Consider the following 25,801-nt stretch of genomic DNA (forward strand, 5'->3'; position numbering starts at 1 on the left):
AGACCGTAACTTCCTGAATTATGGCCCCTGATTGTACGAAAATCGCGTTTTTAGCTTGTGGACCCTATAGAGGTCATGATTTTTATCCGATTTAAAAAAACGTATCATTATATCACCGTTACACCCTAAGGACGGCTGAGTTCGAATTTCGTGAAAATCGGCCCAAAACTGTCAGAAAAAATGGCCGCCCTTCGTTCTCAAATAGCATAAAAATATGGTATATCAACAGGGCTTGCCACGAGACGCGAGTTATTACTCACGCGCACGCAACACTCGCGTAAAACCAAATTTACGTGAGTGATTAAGTACTCGCGCAAATATAAAAAATAATTTAATCAGAAATAATTGAATATCGTAATATAAAAAGCCGTAAACAATTTGTATGCCTTCATATCGATGCACTATTGCGCACGCGGCGTGTCTTTCCAATGCCAACTGTTACTAAAAATACTTTAAGACGCGTACTGCCAGGCGGTTTTTAAGCGGATGTCCTTTGCCGTGTATGGATAATCAAACATTGAGCGGATGTTGTCGTTTCTATTAATAGCAATTCTTTCGATCCCGCATCTTTTCTGCAAATTGATGGGATTGAAATTGTTTTGCCTGTTCTTTTACCTTTCTAAGCTTTACCCGAATCCCCTCAGCACGCCAACGATGGCAAAGGGAAGCCCAGTTTCTCTTGCAACGTTCTTGTCATGGGAAGACGATTTACAGATAATATTACTGCCAAGGAAATAAAAGAGTATACATTTTCATTGTGTGTGAAATAGCTTTATTCAACGTCCGCTTCCACCGAAGTGACAAGAGCATTGCCATTAGGCACATGAAATTTAAATGGCTACTCACGTACATCATTCTGCGTGAGTAAATACATGTACTCGCCTCACTCGCGCAAGTCTATATTTGCGTGAGTAGTCATCTACTCGCCTCCAATTTGCTGATGGCAAGCCCTGTATCAAGGTTGTGGACCCTATGGAGGTCACAATTTTAATCCGATTTTGTTGAAACTTGAAATGTAAGTTTATAACACAAAGATCTCGGTTACTTTCGATATTTGCGCATATCGAATTGTAATTTCCTGAATTATGGCCCTTGATTGTAGGAAAAATCACTTTCTTGTTAGCTTGTTTTCTATCCATCTCTCGAAAATGTTTGCTATCCTAGCATATCGGATCGTAACTTCCTGAATTATGGCCCCTGATTGTACGAAAAATTGCCTTTTTTCGCTTGTGGTCCCTCTGAAGGTCACAATTATTATCCGATTTCAAAAAACGTTTGATTATATCACCATTACACCGTAATGAAGGTTGAGTTTGAATTTCGTAAAAATCAGACCAAAACTGACCAACAAAATGGCCGCCCCTCGTATGCAAATAGTGTAATTTCTGGTATATCAAGGTTGTGGACCCTCTGGAGGTCACAATTTTGTGCCGATTTTGATGAAACTTGAAATGCATGTTTATAACCAAAGATCTTGGTTGATTTTAACATTCGCGCATATTTGATCAAAACTTCATTAATTACGGCCCCTGATTGTCTGAAATCACATTTTTTGCATGTGGACACTCTAGAGGTTACAATTTTGATCCGATTTTGATCAAACTTGAAATGCATGTTTATAACCAAAGATCTTGGTTGATTTTAACATTCGCGCATATTTGATCAAAACTTCATTAATTACGGCCCCTGATTGTCTGAAATCACATTTTTTGCATGTGGACACTCTAGAGGTTACAATTTTGATCCGATTTTGATCAAACTTGAAATGCATGTTTATAACCCAAAGATCTTGGTTCATTTCGATATTCGCACATATCGGATCGTAATTTTCTGGAGTATGGTCCCTGATTGGTCAAAAAATCAGATTTTTAGCTTGTGGATTCTCTAGAGGTCACAATTTTTTTTTCGATTCTAAAAAGCATTTAGATCACTATTCTACCATATCATAATGAAGGTTGAATTGGAATTTTGGGAAAATCGAAATGAAACTGCCGACAAAATGGCCACTCTTTGTTTGCAAATTGTATAAGTATGTAATTCAAAGGTTATGGACCCTCTAGAGGTCACAATTTTTATCCAATTTTGATGGAACTTAAAACATATCTTTATATTCCAAAAATCTCAGTCCCTTTTGATATTTGCGCATTTCAAACCATAACTTTCTGGATTATGACCCCTGATTGTACAAAAACTCGTTTTTGTTTTTAACTTGTTCTCTATCCATCTCTTGCAAAATGTGGGCGTATCCTGCCTGGCAGCCGCTTGTTAGCTCCATCCCTTGCAAAATGTATCGTATCTTGCATGGCAACCGTTTGTTAACTTATATTTTCATCTTGAAGCGAGAGCCTCAACCAGAATGTGAACACTGTCATCTTCCTTTGACAGTTAAGCACATTTCGATTGTTTTTATTTATGCATATAATACTTTTCTTTGAAATATATTTAGCTTGTCTCGCATAAATCACCATATGTTTGGTGCAATATAGCCTAGTGGGTGTTGACATGCCACAAAACCACATTTCATTTCATATTATTCAGATGATTTTGGATTCCTTACTCTTTATTATTTGGAATGCAATCACATGTAATTTGGGCATATTTATTTGTGGCCCTGTCCATCGATCTGTCAACAATTGGAATGACTAAGGGCCAATCCCAATATTTTGTTGGAGAATAAAATGCTTAATAAAAGTAGCAAAGTTCAGGGTCAAAATTCACGACGGCACCCGCTGCAATTGCCGTAGTATTAGCGAAATTGTCGTAGAAAATAAATAATAACTAAGGCATATTTAGCCGTGGTAATTTATTTAAGAATATCACGACGGCAATTTGCCATGTTGACAGTAAAATCACCGTTGTATACGTGCGTAATCCACGGCATAATCGAAAGTAGGAATTTATTGTTTTGTTTCTTTCCTGAGTTCTCATGACTGTAATTTTCTATCTGACCTAATTCTACCGTAACATCACATGCTGGTGGCTAGAATGGAAATACACACGGCTCGTTGTCTATAGTGTATTTAATCATTTAAGAAGTTCAAAACAATTTCCAGATATAAAGGCTATGAATAATTTACTAGAAAATATGACCAAATAAAAGAATTAGGTCGGGAAAATATTGCATACTAGCAGGGTACCCGGCTTCGCTCGGGGGTCATAACTCCGAAACCGGAAGTGGTAGACTAACGCCACCTGGCCTATGTTACTCCCCGGTCCGAGCTACCCCTATACCCCAAATTTCAGACTCGGGGCAGACCTAGTGTAGCCACCAACCCCGAACAGACAGACAGACAAACGACAGTCCCAAATATATATAGATAATATAATTGTTAGCGTAAATATAGACGGGTTGTGAGAAGAAAAAAAATCCGGAGGGTGTTACATGTCCGTCGCACGATGTGCATGTAATATTATAATGCCATGCACAGGTGTGAAGTCGTGTTTTGAGAGTCAATTTACGGTATTATTATGGATATTTTAGAATCAGAATTCAACGGCGAAGTTATCATTTAAAACGCAAGTTTGGTACCACGATACTTATATTTGGTGGAATTCACGAGGATACGGATTATAGAATTGCACAAATCTTTTTTTTTTTTTTTTTTTTTAAATTATTATTTATTCAAAAAATATTACATAACAGATAACAGGTACATCATACAGTATTATTACATGATAGGGTTTATCATTACATCATATGTACATATGATTATATCATACAATTTCAAAATCATTTATTTAACATTCATTTATTATTGCCAGTAGATGATTATCTTTAGTATTGTGTGCAGGGAATACGTTACTTCTATTAGTCTCAAAGGGTACTGTTTTATTATGTGTAATTATATTTAGCTTGGTTTCCCCCCAAGATGTGTTATCTCCCCTTAAGGAGGCCAGAGTCTTGACATTATTAGCGACCTTTTTTGTACATTTTAAGGGAAAATTTAAGCTGTTAAGCGGTAGATTAAAGTACAGATCCTTTCCACGAAATGAAAGTCGAAAGTTGAAAGGACTTAAGTACGTTTAGCTACCGTGTTGTTCATATAATTTAATAACAATAATTTTTGTTTATTTCTGTTTTATTTGGGTATGCGGTAAAAATGTCCATTTATTAAGTATCTTCTTATTAGTTTTAAAAATTTCCAGTTCTAAGGATTTTTTACTTTGTAAAAATGCTCTGTATCTTTCGCGGGTAGGAATATTTGCTTCTATTTTTGATTTATATATGTAATACTTAGTTAAAAATATTATTTGATTTACAAAAGTCCATTTGTTAATATTGTCAAAAACTGATTTATCTAGGCATCCAAGGTGAATTTCCTTTTGTGTTATATTTACATTTTTATTTGCTTTTGTAAGAATTTCATACATTTCGTTCCATATTCGTTGCGTGTAACTACAGTGTATAAACAAATGATTTACAGTTTCAATATCTGAAAGACAGAAAGAACACAGGGTTGATTCCGTCAGTCTTAATTTACAAAGTAATTTATTTGTATAAATTATTCTATGGCTGTACTTATATTGGAAGTTCTGTAATTTAGAGTTAATATTTACATGGTGAGCTAATTTGAACATCATTTTTATATCATTTTCTTCAAATTGGTGTATATTTAGTTCTTCCTCCCATTTAGTAATTGATTTTGCTTTTTCGTATTTAGCTAATACCATTTGGTTATAAATGACTTTAGCAGTTATATTTATTAGATCTTTTTTATACCATGCTTCCAAATTTCTGTTGATATCATCTATAGCTTTGTTATATGTTCGATTAGGCGTGTCATTTAGATTCACTTGGGTTTTAAGCATTTTTTTAATTACTAACGCTGTATTATTTACATAAAACTGGTCATTCCCATCTTTTATATGTATGTTCGCTTTATTTCCGATAAATTCATGCAAGTAGATTATTTTTCCTTTACCAAATGTTTTCTCATACTTATGGTTATAGATACTATTTTCTATATTTTTATTGTTACAAACTAGTTGATTTTTTAAAGATACTGAAAAGTCGATCTTTTGTGTATAAATCTTGTGCCAGTTACTAAATAGTTCCTGATAAAACGGCGATAAAAATTTTAATTTAGGTTTGTAATTACATGCTGGTAGAATATCACCCCCAAACTTATTTGTTATAAATTCAAAGGTAGTTTTCCAAGTTTGTGGCCAGGGCGTATATATCTTTTTTAACCAAAATATGCTCCTGGCTGTCATCATTTCTTGAAGACTAACCATGTTTAAACCTCCATATTCTATATTTTGACAAATCGCATCCCTTTTAATTTTATCCGGACCATTCCATAAGAACTTGTAAACGATTGCATTAAATTTTTTGATAATATAATCAGGAAAAGCTAGGGCTGATGCTGGGTATAATATTTTTGATATGTCATCTAGTTGGGGTTCAAAATTTTCTCTATCGGTTGTTTTTGTATCCTTTGAAAAGACAATTCCCAATATTCTTATGCCATTATTTTTACATATGAAACCAATGCTTTCCACATCCGTTTGAAAATCCAAGCTTCCGCTGTTAAGATCTATGGCTTCTGTTTTCGTTACATTTATCTCTAATCCGGACACTTTGCTAAATTTTTTCAGTACTTCGTATAGGTGTCTTGCCGATTTAAAATCCCTCAAAAAGCAGGCCACGTTGTCGGCAAAGGCAAGTAATTTGATTGATTTTTGACCAAATTTTATTCCTAAAATATTGTTATTATTTCTTATAAAATTGCATAAAGTTTCAATCACCAGATTAAATAAAATCGTACTACTAGGGTCTCCTTGTCGTACTCCCCTCTTTATTGGAAAATATGCAGTTGTGAAGCCATTGTTTATTACACAGCCATTAACGTTATTGTAGAGAGTATGTATAAATCTTATAAAATTCCGTTTTATACCGTATGTTTTAAGACTGTTTAACAAAAATTTGTGACTTATGCTATCAAAAGCTTTCTTGAAATCTAACGCACAAATCTTCGTGTCGCTGAGCCAAAGCAGATTCGCGGACTTGCAAGAAGTTTTAGGTCTTCTGATTTCGAAGAAAAAAACGGATTCATATTACGATATTCATATGGACTGCGGTGTACGTAAATTTAAGGGTGTTGTGGTGACCTAATTCTTGACAAATTCCGTAATAATATCGATATATATGTCAAAGTTTCCCAGTTTAAAAAAATGCCGTAGTGACGAAAGTAAATTAAAAGTTTTGCCTTAGTGCAGCTGAAAACTGCCGTAGTGATGAAGAAATTACTGTGGCATTTTTTGAAAAAAATGCCTTCGTTCCAATTTCAAAAATTTTGACCCCTGTAAGTCTCTAACTCAACATCATCCAAAGTCTTACATGTTGAAAATACGAATTATTTGTCAATTCAAATCAACATTGATTTTGTGATCTTACCGGGAAAATGTTGGCTTCTGATATCCAATATTTAAGACAAAATAAACATTTTACAACTGGTACACGAATCGTGTACCATCGTGCGTTTTAGCGTCATTTGCAACAAGTGACCAGCAAGAACGAGGCTAGACATATTCAACTGGAGTGCCTGCTCAATAGACTGGAATAACCAGACGCTAGAAATTGCTATAGGGTTGAGACACATGCCGTAATTCGCTGGATATAACTGATTTGAAATTAGAGTCAAAACGGAAACAATTGAATGTAAATCAGTTTATATACAATCAGATTACATTATTATATGCGTTGCGACCCATTTGGGTCAATTTCTAGGTCGCAAATATTAGCGATTTAGCTCCTTTAATTTTGTCTTAAAATCCCTTAAAATCCTCTACCAAAATCAATATCAGTGATACATGTTCAAACAACGTAAACCCATCAGTCTTTATCTTGAAATGAAGATCGGTGTCCCAAGCTGTATTATGCGGTGTCTGGATAAAACCAGACTTTTATTTTATAAAACTAATGTATAGGTAAAATTTACTTTTTGTTATCATGTTAAACACATGGGTCATTCACTGTATAGAACTATCAAGGATTGGGAATCGATTATCAGGTCACCCACCGAAAAATTGACCCGAAATCTTAAAAGGGTTAGTGTCGGGATAAACAGTTTTGACGTTCACATCCAAACGACTCAATATTTTGAGCTGGAATTTTGTGACAAGGTAAATACACCATTGCTCTATATGTTGGCGCTTAAATTTCATACGTACTCAGACTTTTATTTTTGGGACTCGTTCAAATTTGGATAGTCCCTTTAAAGTGATACAGGCTATGTTTTATTCTTATAAATGAGTAGTTTATGTTTATCTGAACACTTCTTGAATTAATCACTACAACTCATATGGGCCAGTATATTTGGTGCAGGAAAGTAAATTGTTAAACCCCATTTCATTTATAAATTCTGTGTATAATTTATAAAGTGATTGTATTTCCTTTTTAGGTAGTTATTGGTGGAAGAAATAAATACCTTATAAATGGTAGCAATGCTAATAACACAAGAGTTCAAGATCTCTTTCATTCTGTTCAGCTTAATGTTAACAATCCTCATTTCCTCATCATGCAAGGTCGTATCACAAAGGTTCTGAACATGAAACCTCCTGAGGTATTTTTAATTTAGTTTATAGTATTTTTATATGCCCACATTTCCAGGTGGACGTACATGTATTACGCGATATAGACTACTTTTTTTTGACAGAATCTTTCCAAATTTGGTGTGAATCATTGTAGTCATAAAGGGACGGACCCTATTGATATTCAGCGTTCTGTGAACAAGATTTCATGTGGACGTTTATTGTCGTCTCCCCTGTCCGTCTGTGTGTGTGCGTTCACATTTTGTTTGTGGACACTCTGCAGGTCACAATTTTTTTATATGCCCACATTTTCATGTGGACGTATTGTCGTCGCCCCTGTTCATCTGTCCAGACGTCTGTCCGTCCACAATTGTTTGTGAATAGTCTACAGGTCACAATTTTTATCCGATTTAAATGAAACTTGAAATATAGGTTAATCACCCTAAGATCTCGGTTCCTTTCGATATTGGCATGTATGGGACTGTAACTTCATGGATTATGGCCCCTGATTGTACGAAAAATCACTTTTTAGCTTGTGAACACTGTAGAGGTCACAATTTTTATCCGATTTGGTTTAAACTTGAAAAGTATGCTTATAACCCAAAGATCTTGGTTCCTTTCAATATTCGCGCATATCGGAACGTAACTTCCTGAATTATGGCCCCTGATTGTACAAAAAATCGCGTTTTTAGCTTGTGGACCCTATAGAGGTCATGATTTTTATTCGATTTAGAATTTTTTTTCCATTTAAAAAACCATATTATTATATCACCGTTAAACCCTAAGGATGGCTGAGTTCGAATTTCGTGAAAATAGGCCCAAAACTGACAGACAAAATGGCCGCCGTTCGTTCTCAAATAGCGTAAAAATATGGTATATCAAGGTTGTAGACCCTATAGAGGTCACAATTTTTATCCAATTTTATTGAAACTTGAAATGTAAGTTTATAACCCAAAGATCTCAGTTCCTTTCGATATTCACGCAAACCGTAACTTCCTGAATTATGGCCCCTGATTGAAATGAAATGGAGTTTAACGTCCATTTAGCGTTCTCAAATAGCGTAAAAATATGGTATATCAAGGTTGTGGACCCTATAGAGGTCACAATTTTTATCCGATTTTGTTGAAACTTGAAATGTAAGTTTATAACCCAAAGATCTCGGTTCCTTTCGATATTTGCGCATATCGAATTGTAATTTCCTCAATTATGGCCCTTGATTGTAGGAAAAATCACTTTCTTTTTAGCTTGTTTTCTATCCATCTCTCGAAAATGTGGGCGTATATTGCCTGGCAGCCGCTGGTTCCAATTTTGATGAAACTTAAAATATAAGTTTATATCCCAAAGATCTCGGTTCCTTTTGATGTTGGCATGTAACTTCCTGGATTATGGCTGGTTATTGTATGAAAAGTTACGTTTTCAGCTTGTGGACCTTGTAGAGGTAATAATTTTGTCTGATTTAAAAAAAACTTTCAAATATATCACCATTACTCCATAATGTAGGTTGAGTTCGAAATGTACTCCCCCTGTTTGCAAAAAGTGTAAAAGTATGAAGTAATACAAAGTTTAAATTCTAAGTCTGATTTGTAATGTTTTATTAAATTATGATATTTGCTTCCTATCAACAAATAGAATGAACCCATACGATCATACAGATACCAGAAAATGGTTTCTAACTTGTACGGTTGCAGAGAAATAGACGATTTTCTACGGTAGAGAAATAGACGATTTTCTACAGGTCACTTTTCAATGTTCTTGGTCTATAAAAGTGGCAATTATTATTCGATTTTCATAAAATTTTCATCATGTGATGTCTTTTGCCATTTATTATTTCATGGAAATAATTCAACATTTTCATTATCACCGGAAGTAATATCATTTTGGCAAAAACTGTATTTTTAGCCTTTAAAACAAACATTTTTTTTTTAAGTGAGTTATAGTTATTATTCTTTTAACATTATGATATTTGACTCAAATGGACATATAGATTGAATGAATACAATCATATAGATGCCCTAAAATTGCTTCTAGCATCTTCCCTTATCGAGAAATAACCAATTTTGTCAGGATCACTTTTTAAGATTTTTTTCGCATTTTAATTTCCCATTAGAAAGTCAGCTAACTTAGCGGTAAGTCAGTAACAAATTTTGTCAAAATCACTTTTTTTACGACAACATTGAAATGTGGTTGTATATTGTCGCCCCCGTCCGTCCGTCGTCCTTTGGTCCGGCGTCCACAATTGCTTGTTGATGCTCTAGAGGCTAAAGTTAGCATCCGATTGACTTTAAATTTATATACAGTGTTTAAGGCCATGAGACGAAGAAGCCTATTGATTTTCAGCATTTTCCGATAATTACTGCCAGCGTTATGGCCCTTGATCACTTCAAAAATTCTTGTGGACGCTCTAGAGGCTAAAGTTATTATCCGATTGACTTTAAATTTATACACAGTATTTAAGGTCATGAGACAAAGTAACCTATTGATAATTACTGCCAGAGTTATGGCCCTTGATCACTTTGAAAAATCTTGTGGACGCTCTAGATGTTAAAGTTAATATTCGATCGACTTTTCAAGTATATCCGATAATTACTGCCAGAGTTACGGCCCATGATCACTTTGAAAAATCTTGTGGACGTTTAAGAGGCTAAATTTAATATCCTATCGACTTGAAATTTATACACAGTGTTTAAGCTCATGGGATGAAGAAGCCTGTCAATTTTCAATGATTTCTAATGATTATGGAAATTGATATTAAATGTTTTGTATGCTAAATGTTAGAATAGGGTAGAACTAGAAGCCAAATGAGTTGTTACTTGTAATCAGATTTTCATGTGTTGTAAATGTTTTCATTTCTAAATGAAGAAGAAGTATATTTATTTTCGACTATATCCGATAATTGCTACCAGAGTTACGGCTTTTGATCACTTGGAAAAATCTTGTGGACGCTCTAGAGGCTAAAGTTAATATCCGATTTACTTTAAATTTAAATACAGTGTTTAAGGTCGTGAGACAAAGAAGCCCGGTGATTTTCAATGATTTCTGATAATTACTACCAGACTTATGGCCCATGATCACTTTGAAAATCTTGCTCTAGAGACCAAAGTCATCATCTGATTGACTTTAGATTGATACACAGAGTTTAAGGTCTTGAGATGAATTTTGATAACTTGAATAGCTAAATCCATGATATTAAGAGTGTATCCGCGAGAAGACCATGCAAAAATCGCAAAAAGTGCTAAGATGGGGGGTCGGAAGTTTTTGATCAAACTTATGGTATGACACCCCCTAGGGGCAAGAGGTAACATGCTGAAGTGGTTACAGTCTGATGTCGCTCTAAAGGACTGTACAGGAATTATTCATTTTATGGGTAAAATTGCGGTTTTCACATGTGTATTTATCACCTTTTTTAAGCACAGACTGCATTCTATGGTGGAATAGCAACCTTCTAATTTTGACCCTGTCTGATAAAGCGGGTGGTCAACTTCTACCCCAGCACTAATTTGAAAAAAAAAAAATCAGTACATACTAATTTTGTGTGGACTTGTTTTAGGGTACCATATTCACATTGTCCTTATAGTGCAGAAAAAGATACACTGTAACTTTTTCTTTCATGGTCGCAAGTAGAATTTCTTTGGATGGTTTTGAAGTGCTAAGCACATAGTATCCATAGGTGTAAAAAAAATGACCGGAATGCAACATACTTAAAATATACAGCTTATTGAAAAGTGCTAAAAAAAAGCTTTTGTGATACATTTTTTTGCAAATTTAATTAGAGAAATAAATTTTTTGACTTTTATATGTTTTCATCATATCCATAGCCATTATTTGTACCATGTTGTACTCTATATAAGTGTGTATTTGTATTTATTGTATATTTGGTATTGTCGTATTGTCCCTTTAACATATTTGTTGTATTGTCTCTTTAAGATTTCATTTTCAAACAAGTTACCGAAAATGGCTACAAAATGTTTAATTTCAGAGCATGTTTCCATTATTCATTTTGGGACACATCCACTGATTTCCACAATACAGAAATGTGGAAGCTTAAATATTAACGGCAACGAAGCCTAATTGCGTCGAAGTGGGTGACATTGAACAGTGTAGTATGGTAGCTACAGCTCTCGGGCACCGTCAGCTGCACCTTCAGGGCCGGATTTAGAATAAGAGAGGCCCTAGGCAAACCCCCTGAACAGGGCCCACGACATGGACCTTGGGGCCCTGGGACAAGCAACTCGGTGAGAGGGTGGGTCGGGGGAAGTCATGCGGTTGGTGGTTCGAATCTCATTTTTAGGTGAATTTTTCATTTTCGTTGGATTATTTTATTTATAATAATGTCTATTTGAGAGTAATGGATATGTTTGTTAAGATTGAGCACGTCGAAACTCCAATGGAAGGTCGTGGACAACTGCAGAAGTCAATTCCCGTTGACGCCAGATGAGCCATGAACGATTACAGGCCTTTGAAATAATTTTGTTCAAGATATTTTTATAAAACAGATACTAATGTATTTTAGGGTTGGTAGTAAACACCATATGAATAAAAAGGAAAATAAATTGTTAGGTTTTTTTTATCTACTACGGTTAATTATCTCCAAAATAGGGAAATTACAGGTTAATTTCATGGGTTATTGTTTCCTTTACCTAGTTTTTGTCAAGTCAATATTGTCGTATATTGTCGTCGCCCCCGTCCGTCCGGTGGTCCGGCGTCCAAAATTGCTTGTGGACTCTCTAGCGGCTAAAGTTAATATCCGATTGACTTTAAATTTATATACAGTGTTTAAGGCCATGAGACGAAGAAGCCTATTGATTTTCAGCGATTTCCGATAATTACTGCCAGAGTTATGGCCCTTGATCACTTCAAAAAATCTTGTGGACGCTCTAGGGACCAAAGTTAATATCCGATTGACTTTAAATTTATACACAGTGTTTAAGGTCATGAGACGAAGAACCTATTGATTTTCAGCGATTTCCGATAATTACTGCCAGAGTTATGGCCCTTGATCACTTCAAAAAATCTTGTGGACACTCTAGAGGCCAAAATTAATATCCGATTGACTTTAAATTTATACACAGTGTTTAAGGTCATGAGACGAAGAAGCCTATTGATTTTCAGCAATTTACGATAATTTCTGCCAGAGTTATGGCCCTTGATTACTTTGAAAAACCTTGTGGCCGCTCTAGAGTCTAAAGTTAATATCCGATTGACTTTAAATTTATACACAGTGTTTAAGGTCATGAGGCGAAGAAGTCTATTCATTTTCAGTGATTTTCGATAATTACTGCCAGAGTTATTGCCCTTGATCACTTCAAAAAACCTTGTGGATGCTCTAAAGGCTAAAGTTAATCTCATTGACTTTAAATTTATACACAGTGTTTGAGGTCACGAGGCGAAGAATCCTATTGATTTTCAAAGATTTCTGATAATTACTGCCAAAGTTATGGCCCTTGATCACTTTGAAAAATCTTGTTGACGCTCTAGAGGCCAAAGTTAATATCCGATTGACTTCAGATTGATACACAGAGTTTAAGATCTTGAGGCGAACAAGTATATTGATTTTCAATGAATGTTTATGACTTGGAACAGCTAAATCCATGATACAGTATTAAAAGTTTTGTATACAAAACGTTAGCATGGGGCAGAACTTTATAAAAACCAAACAAATTCTAATGGTTTTCTGAGTTGTTGCTCTTAATCAGATTTTAGTGTATTATAAATGTTTCATTACCGAAAAAAGTAAAAATATGCGACAACTCTTGTTGACTGCCCGGACGATTTAGCTGCTGTGGGCGTATGTTTCTTTGCCTGGCAACCTATCTTTATTTTTTGTATCAAATGTTGGGAGGTTGCTTGTTCACGTGAGCATAAATTTGTTAAACCCACCCCATGAAAGAAGTAGCTATAGGGCGTCAAACTTTGAGTGACGAAAAATGGGGAATTTAGACAGGCTTTGATATCCAGTCCGTATACAGATCTCGTTCGCCAGAATCGTCTGAAGTTAATATTGTGGTAACAGCACTGAGTCATCGATAAAAGACAGATTTTGGCAATTTCACCATATGAAAAATGTTTTTTCAATTTTCTCATACAGGAATTGAAAGATTTATCTAATATTGCACATTGATGTGTTTTGGGACTCTCCCAACTTATAAACCAAATTTGGTCAAAATCTGTGATTGAAGCCTTAGCACCTTCTGCATGGTTTTCTCGCGGACACGCTCGTAAATGTTTTGTACACTAAACGTTAGCATGGGGCAGAACTAAAAGCCAAACAAATTCTAATGATTTTCTGATAATTACTTAATGAGCTGTTACTCGCAATCAGATTTTAGTGTGTTATAAATGTTTCATTAAATGCCCCCAATTACCCACAAAAGAATAAATATGCGACAACTCTTGTTGACTGCTTGGATGACTTAGTTTCTGTGTGCATAATGTTTTGTTGCTTCTCTACCTATCTTTGTCCTCATTTCTTGAATTTCTGGATAAGTTGGTAACCAGGATTCTTGTTTTTAATTTTACAGATTTTATCTTTGATAGAAGAGGCAGCTGGAACTAGATTATATGAGTCTAAAAAAGAGGTTGTGAGGAAAACTATAGAAAAGAAAGATGCTAAACTCAGAGAGATTGAGTCTGTAAGTTCTGTATCAATGGAAAGCATTTATTTTTTGTATGCACACAATTCATTGAGGGCGTACTATGTTGTCACCCTGTCCTTTGGTTCAGCAGTTAACAATTCATTTGTGAATGTGATGGAGGATACACTTATTGACAGATTTTTTTTTATATGCACACATTTTCAAGTTGACGTATATTGTCGTCGCCCCTGTCCGTCCGTCCATCAACAATTTGTTTGTGGACACTTTACAGGTCACAATTTTTATCTGATCTCCTAAAGATCTCGGTTATTTTTGATATTCGCGTGTATCGGACCCTAACTTCATGGATTATGTCCCCTAGTTGTACAAAAAATCACATTTTTATACGCCCACATTGTTGTCGCACCAGTCTGTGCGTCCATCCGGCGTCCACAATTGCTTGTGGACGCTCTATAGGCTAAAGTTAATATCCGATTGACTTTAAATTTATACACAGTGTTTAGGGGTCGTGAGACGAAGAAGTCTATTGATTTTCAGCGATTTTCGTTAATTACTGTCAGAGTTATAGCCCTTGATCACTTCAAAAAATCTTGTGGACGCTCTAGAGGTCAAAGTTAATATTCGATTAACTTTAAATTTATACACAATGTTTAAGGTCATGAGACAAAGAAACCTATTCATTTTCAACGATTTTCGATAATTACTGCCAGAGTTATGGCCCTTGATCACTTAAAAAAATCTTGTGGACGCTCTAGAGGTCAAAGTTTATATCCGATTGACTTTAAATTTATACACAGTGTATAAGGTCATGAGGCGAAGAAGCCTATTGATTTTCAGCGATTTCCGATAATTACTGCCAGAGTTATGGTCCTTGATCACTTAAAAAAATCTTGTGGACGCTCTAGAGGTCAAAGTTTATATCCGATTGACTTTAAATTTATACACAGTGTATAAGGTCATGAGGCGAAGAAGCCTATTGATTTTCAGCGATTTCTGATAATTACTGCCAGAGTTATGGTCCTTGATCACTTTGAAAAATCTTATCAGATTTTGATAAAACTTTAAATTTATGTTTATATCACAAAGATCTTGGTACCTTTCGATAATCACGCATATCCAAACGTAACTTCCTGGATTATGGCTCCTGATTGTTCGAAAAATCGCATTTTTAGCTTGTGGACCCTTTAGAGGTCACAATTTTTATCTGATTAAAAAAAATGGTTTGAATATATCACCATTTCACACTAAGATCTTGGTTCCTTTTGATAATCGCTCATATCCGAACGTAACCTCCTGGATTATGGCCCCTGATTGTTTGAAAAATCGCATTTTTAGCTTGCAGATTCTCTAGAGGTCACTTTTTTTTTTTCCGATTTAAAAAAACGTTTAAATATATCACCATTCCACCATAATGAAGGTTGAATTTGAATTTCCTGAAAATTGAATTTAATTTTTATCCGATTTTGTTGAAACTTGAAATGTAAGTTTATAACCCAAAGATCTTGGTTCCTTTCGATATTCGCGCATATCAGACCCGAACTTCCTGAATTATGGCCCCTGATTGTAGGAAAAATCAATTTTTTAGCTTGTGGACCCTATAGAGGTCATAATTTTTATCCGATTTAAAAAAAACGTATTATTACATCACCGTTACACCCTAAGGACGACTGAGTTCGGATTTCATGAAAATCGGCCCAAAATCGACGGACAAAATGGACGCCGTTCGTTCTCAAATAGCGTAAAAATATGGTATATCAAGGTTGTGGACCCTATAGAGGTCTCAATTTTTATCCGATTTTGTTGAAACTTGATATGTAAGTTTATAACCCAAAGATCTCGGTTCCTTTCGATATTCGCGCATATCGGACCGTAACTTCCTGAATTATGGCCCCTGATTGTACGAAAAATCGCTTACTTTTTAGCAGCTGCTGGTAATTTTAATTTAAACAAATTATTAGATTTCATTCTTAAGATTTTTTAGAATTTTAGCACTGCTACAGGTAGCTGTGAACATTTCTGAATGTAGACTTTCGGTTAGGCCTTATGTCTGAAGCCAATTCTTGGCAGTGGCTTCCGAAGTCCCACTCATTTTAATTCTTATTTCTTTGTTAGAAAACAATTTCGTCTGCTTTTTATCGTGTGTTACTATTTTTGTTCAATCGGACGCACACCGTATTTTACGAATAATCTCGATTAACAGACGCACGCGATATAAACAATAATATTTTACAGGAATTCTTACTTTGATTTCTCATTTTACAATATTATTATTATGTTTACCGGTACATGTATTTAGTTTTTATATTTTATTTACAATACTTGGGGGATACACTGAATTTATTTTTTTCAAATTGAATACTGATATTATTACTCAAAATTGACATGTCTCGCAACATGAGTGGTACTACTTGATTCCCTATATCCGGTTTAATAGTCCCAATTTATAGAGTTATGTCCCTGCATTATATAGTATAATGAATTGAGTCTGGGTAGTTCGAGAAGAAAATGTCACACACAGAATTCAGTTTTATTTGATATTTTATAGACGTTGAAAGTGTTGAAAAATGTGGATAAATCTTCGTGTCAATATCCAAAATGACAGGCATATTAATGATTCGCATTTACTGAGAATCAAAAACATAAGATTTTAATTTTTAATTAGCAACGGACAAATTATGTATCGCAAATTGCGCTGCGATACTGGTTGTTGGCAGCCCTGCCTACAAGCTATTTGAAAATGCTAATCTATCCACAAGCCAACGACAAATGGCTCTCACAGCAAGATTTTAATTTTTGATTAGCAACGGACAAAATATGTATCGCAAATTGCGCTGCGATACTGGTTGTTGGCAGCCCTGCCTACAAGCTATTTGAAAATGCTAATCTATCCACAAGCCAACGACAAATGGCTCTCACAGCTACTAGTGACATGAAATTTAAAGATATGACGTCTGCTTTACGACATATTTTGGTGGTATTAACACTACTGAGTACTTAGACACATAGTATGCATCCTATTAAAGAATAATCTCTATATTATACTGGTGGAAGTCGTAATAGAAATGTTCAATTTCAATGAAGAAAAACAACAGACAATGCTGGTGCATTAAGTAATCATACAGATAATTTGCAACCAATTAAAGACTCCAACCGATTGAGCAGATTTGGGAAGAGATCCAGGTGTGTGATATGCCTGTCAACTTAGAAGGAATTTGTAAAAATTTACTGAAGATGCAGAGGGAGACGATGATGCGTGCAACATTACATTATTTGTAGGTAATGATCTGAAACAGTCTCAAAAAGATCTTCAGTAAACAAGATCTTGAAATTTTTTGTTGCAGAATCGATTGAGCTGGTGTAATTGATACAGCATGCACTAAGACAGTTTGTGGATACAAATGGTTAACAAATTTTTTAGATAATATGAACCCAAATGAAAAATCTGAAGTAGAACATTTTGACAGTAGAAGGCGCTTTAAATTTAGAGATGGCATAACAATTTATTCGCGTGGAAAGGTAAAAATACCAACCAATATTGGAAATAAACACTGTTTTATTGAAATCAAAATTGTCGATGCAGATATCCCATTACTCCTTAGTAAAACTTCTCTTAAAAAGGCAGAAACTGTTTTAGATTTAAAAAATGATACAGCAACAATGTTTGGCCAACCTGTGCATCTTGAATATACATCTAGTGACCATTACTGTGTAGACATTTCCCGGAGGAGTAAGACCCATCTTATGGAGGATGTAAGTTTTATTTGTTTTTGATAAAAATATGAGTAGAAGTAAAAAAAAGAAGCTGTTGATGAAATTACACAGACAGTTTGGTCATGCGTCTTATAATAGGCTACAGAAATTGTTAGTTAGTGCTGGAATAGATGACAAAAAAACTTTTACCATTTTAGATCAAATTTCTGTCGAGTGTGATATATGTTTGAAGTTAATGAAACCCCCGACTTAACCTACAGTTGGTCTACCACTTGCAACAGATTTTAATGAAACTGTAGCTGTCGATTTACATGAGATAGAACATAACTTATGATACTTGCATATCATAGACGGGTTCACAAGATTCAGTGCCGGTTGTATATTGCGAACAAAACTTACAGTACACTTCAAGGGGAAGTACTAAATTTCCCCGAGGTCCGACCTGGGCGGAAATGAAAAATCGCGGGCGTCAGTTAATCAATCCGCTCTGGCCACGCTCAAAATTCCGCTCTAAAATTCCTCCGCGAATTTAAATAAACCGCGGACCTCCGCGATTATTTTAAACCGCCGCCCACCGCGAAATTTTAACAAGTCGGACTTTCCATGCATGTACAGTCGGCACATCCATAGCTGATTTGAAATGGGTTTATTTATCGTGCGATTCCACGGCAGTGATATCGTAGTCGAATATCGGCATGCCAAAAGAAAGATTATTAATTTAACACGATTAGACACGCAGATTTTACTGGCTTATATTGAAAAGTAACAAAAATCAAACAGGCTTTTAAATAATAAAATAAACAGAATTATGGCTGTACCGTACATTACTTCATCAATATGTTCGACATTTTTAAGACTTGCATCGATCTTCTATTTCAAACTCATTCAAATTACGAAAATTTCAAAGTTTACACACATAGATGCTGGTCTTACCGTTAGCGAAAGTTTTGTCCATCGAAATAGCCATTTCCATTCGGACAAATATGTCACACAATGCATTTTAAATTGATAAATCACACCCGAACAAGTAATATATGCCTTCATGTCCTGTTTTCAAGCACACATAGCCAGAAGTCACCGTCAACCTTGCTGAACACATGTATCAGTCGGATAATACCTTGATTTTGGCACCAAAGAGTCTGGGTCAATGCATACTGTCAGTCAAGATTCCTAATTAATTACGTGAATTCACACGTGTCATCAAAAGGAATTGATAATTGACTAAAATAGAAGCCCCTTTAACAAGAAATTGTTACCATGTCGTATTCTTGTAAACAATACTTTCTATTAATTTTATTTACGATAAAACTCGGGATTTAAAAATGTGGATATAAAAGATAATTCAATTTTTGAATCGGTACAGACTTAAAGGTTAGCGTATGCGCCGTGTGAAAAGAATACTTAATCATCATATTAGCAGGTGACATCTTCTGTTAAAATCATTCGTTGAACCGGTGGTGATATTTTTTTTTAATTTGGCACAAAAACCATCCCTTATATCGCACCGTGCCCCTTTAAGTCGGACTTTCCATGCATGTACAGTCAGCACATCCGTACATGTAAATGTTTTAAAATAGCTAGGTTTATTTATAGTGCAATTGCACCGCAGTCATCATATCGTAGTCGAATATCAGCTACTCCGGCATGCAAAATAAAGAATGTTAATTTAACACGGTTAGACACGCAGATTTTGCTGTCTTACATTGAAAATATAACAAATATCAAAAATTGGCAGGCTTTTATATAATATAATAAACAGAGTTATGGCTGTACGATACATTACTTCATTAATATGTTTGACATTTTTAAGACATTCAAACTCGTTCAAATTACGAAAATTTCAAAATTTATACACATAGATGTTGGTCTTACCGTGGGCGAAAGTTTTGTCCATTAAAATATCCATTCCCATTCTGACAAATAAGTATTATATCTTAGGATTTAAATCACAAATGAATTAAATGCACACCTCGCCAGAAGTCAACGTCAACCTTGATGCAAACATGTACACAATACCATGATGACCTATTCATTTCGGCACCAAAGAGTCTGAGTCAATGCATACTGTCAATCAAGTTTCCAAATTACGTGAATTCGCACGTGTCATCAAAAGGAATTGATAATTGACTATAATAGAAGCCCCTTTAACAACAAATTGTTACCATGTCGAAGTCTTGTAGACAATACTTTCATTCTGAATTGTCAGTAAGTAATCATTACCCAAAATAGTTGACCTCAATAATAAAGAATAATTACAATTGGGACGCGAACAAACTGGATTTTCACACTAAATAGGTGCGGTTGTCACGGCTAAATTACTAACAGGCTACGATGAATTAGGGTTAGGGTTCCGATATCTTTCTTCAGGGTTAGGGTTGGGTTAGGGTTCATTAGTCCACCGATATCTATCATTAGGGTTGAGTTAGGTTAGGTTTATTGATACCCACATTATAGTATTTCTTATAGCGGCGGACTTGTGAACCCCTCTCGGTGATAATATTTTTAATTTGGCATACAAATCATCCCTTATAACTAACGCATGCTTTTTTGTTAGGCAATTTCCTTTGTTCTGTTTGATGTTCACTCTTTGATCAGTTACTATTATTCTAAGTTCTGTCCGGACAAGATCTCATTCATAAGATCTGGTTGTTAGGTGTTTTATTAAAGGTTCTTCGATATGTTCATTGATAATTATTGGAAAGAAACCGAACCGGATTATTATTTAGGATATTTATCGTCAACTGTATAAATACTGTAAGCAGTTTGTGTGTTGCATTTATAAGTTTAAAGTATAAAAAGAAATATTTGAAGGGGCTATTTAAGACATGATATTTTTAAGCCTTATACCTGTAACTGAAACGATTTGACGTGTTGATCTGTTTTGCAATGTGGGGAATCTGTAAAGTCAAATACGAAACTGAAATAAGCAAACAATCTTCCAGCTTCTATCCAATATGACTTTTAATTTTGGGGACATAAAGTACATGTATATATTGAACGTTGGGAGCCGAATCGTCATTTTAATTGAATTACCGTTAAAGGAGAAAATATTCCTTCCTAGCAATTTATGCTAATTCGTTTATTTCTACGAATATCGTTAAATTGTTGTTCATAATTAAAACGGATAATAAATCAGTATATAAAAAACCAGCATATTTTAAAACATCCACGTGCAAATTGCTACCTTCTATATATGTCCATTTTCAGACATTGTTATCAGAATTCACGAAACATGGTTTCATTGTCTGCTTGTCGGATCAACTAATGACATAGAAAATTGCTATGTGTATGTGCTTTATGGTGTGATTCACGAATTAAATACCGATGTAGATGTACATTATAAATGAATAGAACATAACGGACATTTTAGGATATGAATACAATAATACATTGGTACACTTTAGTTAATAATCAAAACGAAATTTGAAAAGAGTATTATGAATATATAAATTACCGGTGAACTAAAACGACTAATATACTCGTGATATCGTTCCATTAAATATTTGTTTCTTTCTAATAACGTTGTGGCAATATGGACTAAATTACTCTGACTATTTCAAATCACTGTGGACTATAATCCGCCGCGAATTTGATATTTCCACCGACTATAATCCGCCGCGAATTTCATATTTTCGCGGGCGATAATCCACCGCGAATTTTATATTTTCGCGGACTTTTTTCCGCCCAGAACGTCTCTAATTCCGCGGAGTGTATATGGGTAAAACACCGCGATTTTTGAGCGGAAAAAAACGCCCACAAGGACTATTTTCATACTTCCGCCTGAAGTGTACTGTACCTCAACTTTTGTTAAGTCATTCATACAGCACTGGATCAGCATACATGGTTCTCCTAAAGAAAAAAACTATTTTCGGACAATGGTGGCGAATTCAACAGTGATGAAGTTAGAGACATGGCAGAAAATTTCAATATTGAGCTCAAATTAACAACTGCATACAGTCCCTGGAATAATGGCTTACTTGAAAGGCATAATAAAACTTTAACAGAAATTGTCCTAAAAGTAAAATCTTCTGAAAATTGCAGTTGGGAGACAGCTCTCAGTTGGGCGTTGATGGCAAAAACTCATTGGCTAATCATCATGGATATAGTTCTTACCAATTAGTCTTTGGTCGTAATCCTAATCTTCCATCTGTAATAAATGACAAACTCCCTGCAATTGAAGGCACAACCATGAGTAATATTGTTGCAGAACATATTTCTTCCCTCCGTTCAGCATGTACAGCATTTACACAAGCTGAATGTTAAGACGGTATTCGTCGAGCGATAAAGCACCAAACTAGAACATATAATATGATTTAATATTTTCAAATGGAGAAAATGTCTACTACAAACGTCCTGATAGTGAAGAGTGGAAGGGACCTGGCATTGTTATTGGTGTTAATGGCTGTGTTGTATTTGTCATGCATGGTGGAACTTACGTAAGAGTACACAAAAATTGGGTTTTAAAAGTAATAAACAATAACAAAGAAAATGATGGTGACTTGAGGTCTAAAATAACAGAAGATCCAGATTTTAATACGACTGACAAAGAAGATATTGAAGGTCTGAGAAATGACGAAAGTGATTAAGACATAATTCCAGAAGCCATAAGAAGTGATCCAGATGAGAATACTGGTGTTATTCATACATGTACATTGAACCCGGACAAACTGAATTTAAACTCGGGTATGATAGCTTGTCTAGTGGCTCGAGGGTTAGAAAAAGTAAGAAATCATATCTCAAAAGAGTCTCCAACTTGTTCTAAAGAAGCATTCAGAATAATTTTAGCTGTGACTGCCCATATGAAATGGAAGCCAAATTCAATGGACATAAAAACTGCGTGTCTTCAAGGGCAAAAACTGGAAAGAGATATTTTTATTAAATCCCCTCCTGAAGCAAATTGTGAAAATTCCATTTGGCATTTACAGAAATGTGTGTATGGGTTAAGTGATGCGTCACTTTACTGGTATCAAAAGGTCAAGGAAGTTATGTGTAGTTTAGGGGCAAAAATGTCTTAAGTTGATCCTGCAGGTGGCCTCTTAATAAAATCTTGGTGCTTTTTGTGCTGAAATAGATTAAATATTACGCTTGGATGCATTGGAAGCGAACATCAATACTTGCATTGGTAAATTTGACCGTCGCTGAATCTTGCGCCGAACGAAAATTCTTTACTCAAGTCTCGGACAACTTCTGTAAACTTGTCATTTTGTACCAACCTTCGATACTACTGTCTACCATTGTGATGCATTCGATAATGCTAGATGATCGTGACAAAAATCGGTACTTTTATTTTATTCAATCAGTATCGAATGTGTCGTTACGCATGAAAACAATGATCAGGTTAGTCGTTTAATAAAACAAAAGATTAATAAACAGATAATCCCGGGTTGATTGTTATTTTTACATTGTTAGAGGAGTGACCGTTGAATTAAGAGATGTCGCTGAATAGGAGTGGTTGCTCATATATGACTGTGAAAAGGATGTTTTATGATCGAAAATTGGTCAAATATTATGGATAGTGCGCCAGAGTCGCCCTGATTTCTTATATGATGCCTGTTATTTAGCATCTAAATTGAAAGATGCCAAAGTCAGTGAACTTCTGGATGTAAACAAGGTTATCAAGAGAATAAAATCTGATGAGCTCTCATTAAAATTTAGACATTTAGGTCAAGGCAAAATCTCACTTGTTGTTTATGCAGATGCCTCATTAGCAAACCTTCCTGATGGTGGAACGCAGGGAGGACACCTCATTTTATTACAAGGAAAAGATGGTATATTCTCTTCATTATGTTGGTCTTCAAAACGTATTAAGGAGAATTGTCCGAAGTACTCTGTCAGATGGAATAGATACAGCAATATTTCTGTCGACATTACTAACAAAGCTTATGTCAAAAACATTTAACAAATCTCTTCATGATGCTATTAACTCAACTAAGTCTGTAGGAGAAAAGCGTTTACGGTTGGAAATCTCTGGTATTAAAGGAATGCTAGATCAGGGAACCATAAAAAATATTGTGTGGTCAAAAAGTGGTGAACAGTTAACAGATTGTCTAACAAAGAGAGGGGCATCGCCGCTAATTTTACTGAAAACATTAGAAGAGGGACGTTTATATTTTATGTGATAACCTTTTAACTATAGCCATTTGTTGTGATTAACTTTTTAAATAAAGTCAGTGCTTTTTGTGATTTATGGACTATCGCATAAAACTTATATAATATGAACAAAGGCAAACAATCATTCTAATTTTTTAAATTTTCTTAAATACAGTGGAGATTGTTAAATATCGTTTACATAAGCATGTACCTTTAAATTGTTTATTTACATTTGGGCCCTGAACATGTATAATTCTCATGTAATCTCGCGGAGTCTCTCGTAGTTTTGGATAAACTGTCATGGCAGTTTTTGGTCAAAGAAAATAAATTGATCAACATTTAAAAGGAGTTTATAGAGTTATCATACAAAAGTCATGTACCCTCTAGTGTTCACAATTTTTATCCGATATTGATGAAACTTAAAACATATCTCAGTCCCTTTCAGTGTTTCAAATTCGGCAAGCACAGATGTAAGCCAACAGGACCCGCTGGTAGATGCCATTCATGAAAGTTGTAGGTCCTAACATTAACTTGTGGGCCCAATAATATTAACAAAACACACCTACACTACCCCACCCCAAATGCCTTGAATTTCTAAGTTCCGTAGGTGTCTTCTACAGCCATTTGGGACAGGTTTAAAAGTTAAAATATGTATTCAATATTGATTGACTGTTCACTTTACAGTTTTAACTTTTGAAGGATTTAATGTTTATACTTCGTGTATCGAAAGAAAAAATTATCGATCCACCCCAGGCTTGATATTTATTTTTCCTGTAATAATAAATATTCACTTGTAATAATCTTAGTGATTATATATATGAAATTCCATTCACATAGAAATCTGAAGATTAAAATGTCCCTTCACAATCTCTGAAAATTAACAGAAAATATTGTGCATATAAATGAAATGAAACTGGCTTTTAAGGTCTAACAAAACATAGATTAACATGTCTTAAATTTCAATAAACTTATTAAATTTACTGTCCGGTAGCAACAATCATTTAATTTTTTTCATTCATCATGACACATCATTTTTGTCATTATTAAACTGACCTGATGTCCACGTTGGGATAGCCTATATTTATGGAACGATAAACTCTTTGATATTCTTCCTATATGACATATTGCACTTGCCTGATTTTGAAGACTTGGGTCTCCAGTACGGTAGTGAACTCTTCATTTAAAGAAATAGACTTGATAATCAAGTCTCCTAATAAATCACGAGAGTTGGAAAGAATGGCGGGAAAGGCCACTCGTTTTACCTCACTGGAATTATATTGTTACCGGTAGTTAGGCTTTCAGGGAATTTTCAGCTCTGGTTTTTCAATTTTATTTTTACAAGACAAAGGATTTATATCACGTGAATATTTATTCTTTGATTCATGAGAGTACAGTAGATGGACTGACCTAGTTTAGTATTTATTCTTTGATTCATGACAGTACAGTAGATGTACTGACCTAGTTTAGTAGCATACGTGTTTGGATCTCTCCATTGAAGGTACAGTGCACTCTGTCACATCCGACCTCTGATCACTCCGGCACTCTGTTACATCCGACACCATTTTCATGTCCCGATTTATTTCCTTATTACTTCAGCCAAAAAATCTCTGGGTAATTCGACCTCTGTACGTTCCGGATTACGACATCAATCAGCCGTCCCGTCATACGTTTTCCATTGAATAGACACCGTATAATCCGGCCTTCAATCGGTGGGTGTGAAGCAAACACTTACCGATCAATTATCCATGAGATTAAAACTGGATGGGTGTGAAGCCACAAAAGATTAACAAGCAATCACCAATCAATTATCTGTGAGATTAAAACTCGCTAACATGGGTCTTTGTTAATTACTTTGATAGTTTTAATCTCTTGTG

The 25,801-nt window shown here is 34.9% G+C and overlaps 1 protein-coding gene across 1 annotated transcript in view; it reads left to right on the plus strand.

Moving 5' to 3' along the window:
* Nucleotides 1–25,801, plus strand: part of LOC126817154 (structural maintenance of chromosomes protein 2) — a 151,368-nt gene that overhangs the window by 41,218 nt on the left and 84,349 nt on the right. Inside the window, exons 3-4 of the mRNA XM_056100213.1 lie at nt 7,404–7,565; nt 14,052–14,162. Of these exons, the coding sequence (XP_055956188.1) occupies nt 7,404–7,565; nt 14,052–14,162 (273 nt within the window). The remainder of the gene's footprint in view (nt 1–7,403; nt 7,566–14,051; nt 14,163–25,801) is intronic.

This window comes from Patella vulgata, chromosome 4, assembly GCF_932274485.2.
Source record: "Patella vulgata chromosome 4, xgPatVulg1.2, whole genome shotgun sequence".
Classification (NCBI taxonomy): Eukaryota; Metazoa; Mollusca; class Gastropoda; family Patellidae; genus Patella; species Patella vulgata.